This window comes from Echinops telfairi, unplaced genomic scaffold, assembly GCF_000313985.2.
Source record: "Echinops telfairi isolate 266 unplaced genomic scaffold, ASM31398v2 ScPeMD7_23;HRSCAF=83, whole genome shotgun sequence".
NCBI lineage: Eukaryota > Metazoa > Chordata > Mammalia > Afrosoricida > Tenrecidae > Echinops > Echinops telfairi.
Genome location: NW_022103920.1, coordinates 73,499,500 through 73,501,582, shown reverse-complemented (window position 1 = coordinate 73,501,582; position 2,083 = coordinate 73,499,500). Strand labels below are relative to the sequence as shown.

The 2,083-nt window shown below is 35.8% G+C and overlaps 1 protein-coding gene across 1 annotated transcript in view; it reads right to left on the bottom strand.

The window, feature by feature from the left end:
* Positions 1-330: 330 nt before the first annotated feature.
* The window catches only part of LRRC72 (leucine rich repeat containing 72), a 34,081-nt gene continuing 32,328 nt past the window's right edge, over positions 331-2,083 (bottom strand). Inside the window, exons 7-8 of the mRNA XM_004702829.1 lie at positions 1,374-1,401; positions 331-496 (exon numbers count right to left, since the gene is read on the bottom strand). Coding sequence (XP_004702886.1) covers positions 331-496; positions 1,374-1,401 — 194 coding nt within the window. The remainder of the gene's footprint in view (positions 497-1,373; positions 1,402-2,083) is intronic.

Sequence of the window (2,083 nt, the reverse complement as noted above, 5' to 3'; positions counted from 1 at the left end):
AGGGGAGACCAGACCCTGGCAAAGGAAAAGTCATGCTTGGTAGAGTAGAGGGTTGATAACATTGAAGTCCTCCATTGAGATGGATTGACGCTGTGGCCTGCGCATCAGTGGGCTCAAACATAGCACTTATGAGGCTGGTGCCCGCCACGGCAATCCTTTGTGCATAGCATCGTTACAAATTGGAACTAGCGCGGCAGCACCTACTAACAACATTAACATTAGTTTCCAATTCCATTAAAATTTTCCAAATAACATCATCATAAGGATATGCAAAGGTACAGAAAAGTTTATAATACTGAAAACCACTCTGACTTCTAGAAATAGCAGGAGTTATCGCAGTGTAATTGTGAGCATTTGAGCAGGCCCTGCATCTTCCTCCTGCAGGTCTTTTTCATCTCGTGTGGGGACTGTGTCCCAGTTCACAGAGGTAAAAGCCATCACTGATCTCTTCATGGCCCTCACGAAAACAGCATCTTCGGGGTTAGCAAACGTAGTTCTGCAAGAATAGCAACTGTGTCAGGAAAAAAATTCACTAGCTCAACCAAAGTGAATGTTATTTTTATTATAGTGCCACTAACAAATATTTTTTGGGATTCTACTAACAAAAGATTTTCATGCTCAGTAATGCTTTTTTGCATATATTATTTTTAAAATAAAGTATTTGACCATATTTGACCAAGCAGATATTTGGAGTTTGGCTGTTATAATTTAGGCCTCCTGATTTTAAGCATGCATGTTTTAAAACTAGCATTGAATGAGATTATAATATTTATAGATATATGATATTATAAGTGCAGTATATTATAGTAAAGTTATTATTTCCCTACACTATTCTATATTGGGATAGTACATTTTAACACAATTCAAATTAAAAAAACAACCTTGTAAGTACTAAAATAAAAAGGATGATGGTTTTAAATTGACCGTTCATGAAATTTGGGAGATTTTATAGTAACTAATGCAGGACTGGCTTTGAAACTGTAAAAACCAGTGATAGTAAAATATTAATCTATCTGATAATGCTTTTGTCGAACATATTTAGAGAAAAAGTAAATAAGAAAAGGCCCCTGATTTGAAGTAGTTAATAACAGTTAATGAAATGGTTGAAATAATAATCCTTAATATATTTTGTTCAATGTATCAAAGCCCTCTTTTTAAATTTGGGGTTATGATCTTAAAGTCTAACTGTCACATATTACTACATAGCCGGAATTCACTTGTCACAGAAAGACTTAGCAATTCTGTTCAACTAATGAAGAGTGAAGCACTCTTTAATTCATGAAAATCTATTTTGGGAAATGAAGATAATTAGGAATCAACCCAATTATGAAATAACCTGATGATAAAAGCAAAAATAAAAATGTATCACTTACTTGTCTACATTGTTGGCAAATGTGAAATCTAAAAAAAAATTCCAAATTAGTATATTTAAAATGTTTATTTAGCAATTGAAAGCAGTGCAGCATTGCTATAAAAGTATGGCTTTCTGGTTTTGATCATTTAGATAAATTGATCACTCTACTAACACATAACTTGATACTCAATGCAGAAACAAATAGTTTTCCTAGATCAGTTTGGTTTTGACATTAACATTGGGGCCAATTCTTAATACTGTATAAATCTCAAAACCCCGAATACAGAACACTTAATCAGTTTAGATCCCAATGGAACACAAATGAGATGTGTATAACAGATAATAAAGACATCCATGTGTTGCAAAGGATCCTTTCTCTCCCCCAGATAGCCACATGCATCTATAAATGGACCAACAGACCAAAAGAGAACTATTTAAACCATTTGGATTCTTGGCAATAACTTCAAAGAAATTGAATAAATCCGAGATCACAAGAATCTAACTCTTCCTAGCTTTGGAGCTCAAAGGCTAGCCCCCAAAGCCTGGAATTCTTCTGGTATCTTCCAGAGACTGTCATTACTTTGTTTATTTCTCTCTCGACGGCCTCATGCCAGACTAGCGATGGAAATTACCAGCACCTGTTGGTTCACCAAAGCCCACAGCCTGGGCTCTTGCCAGTCTCGGAGCAGAGAGGGCATTAAGCCTGGATTGCACGCACGCACGCACGCA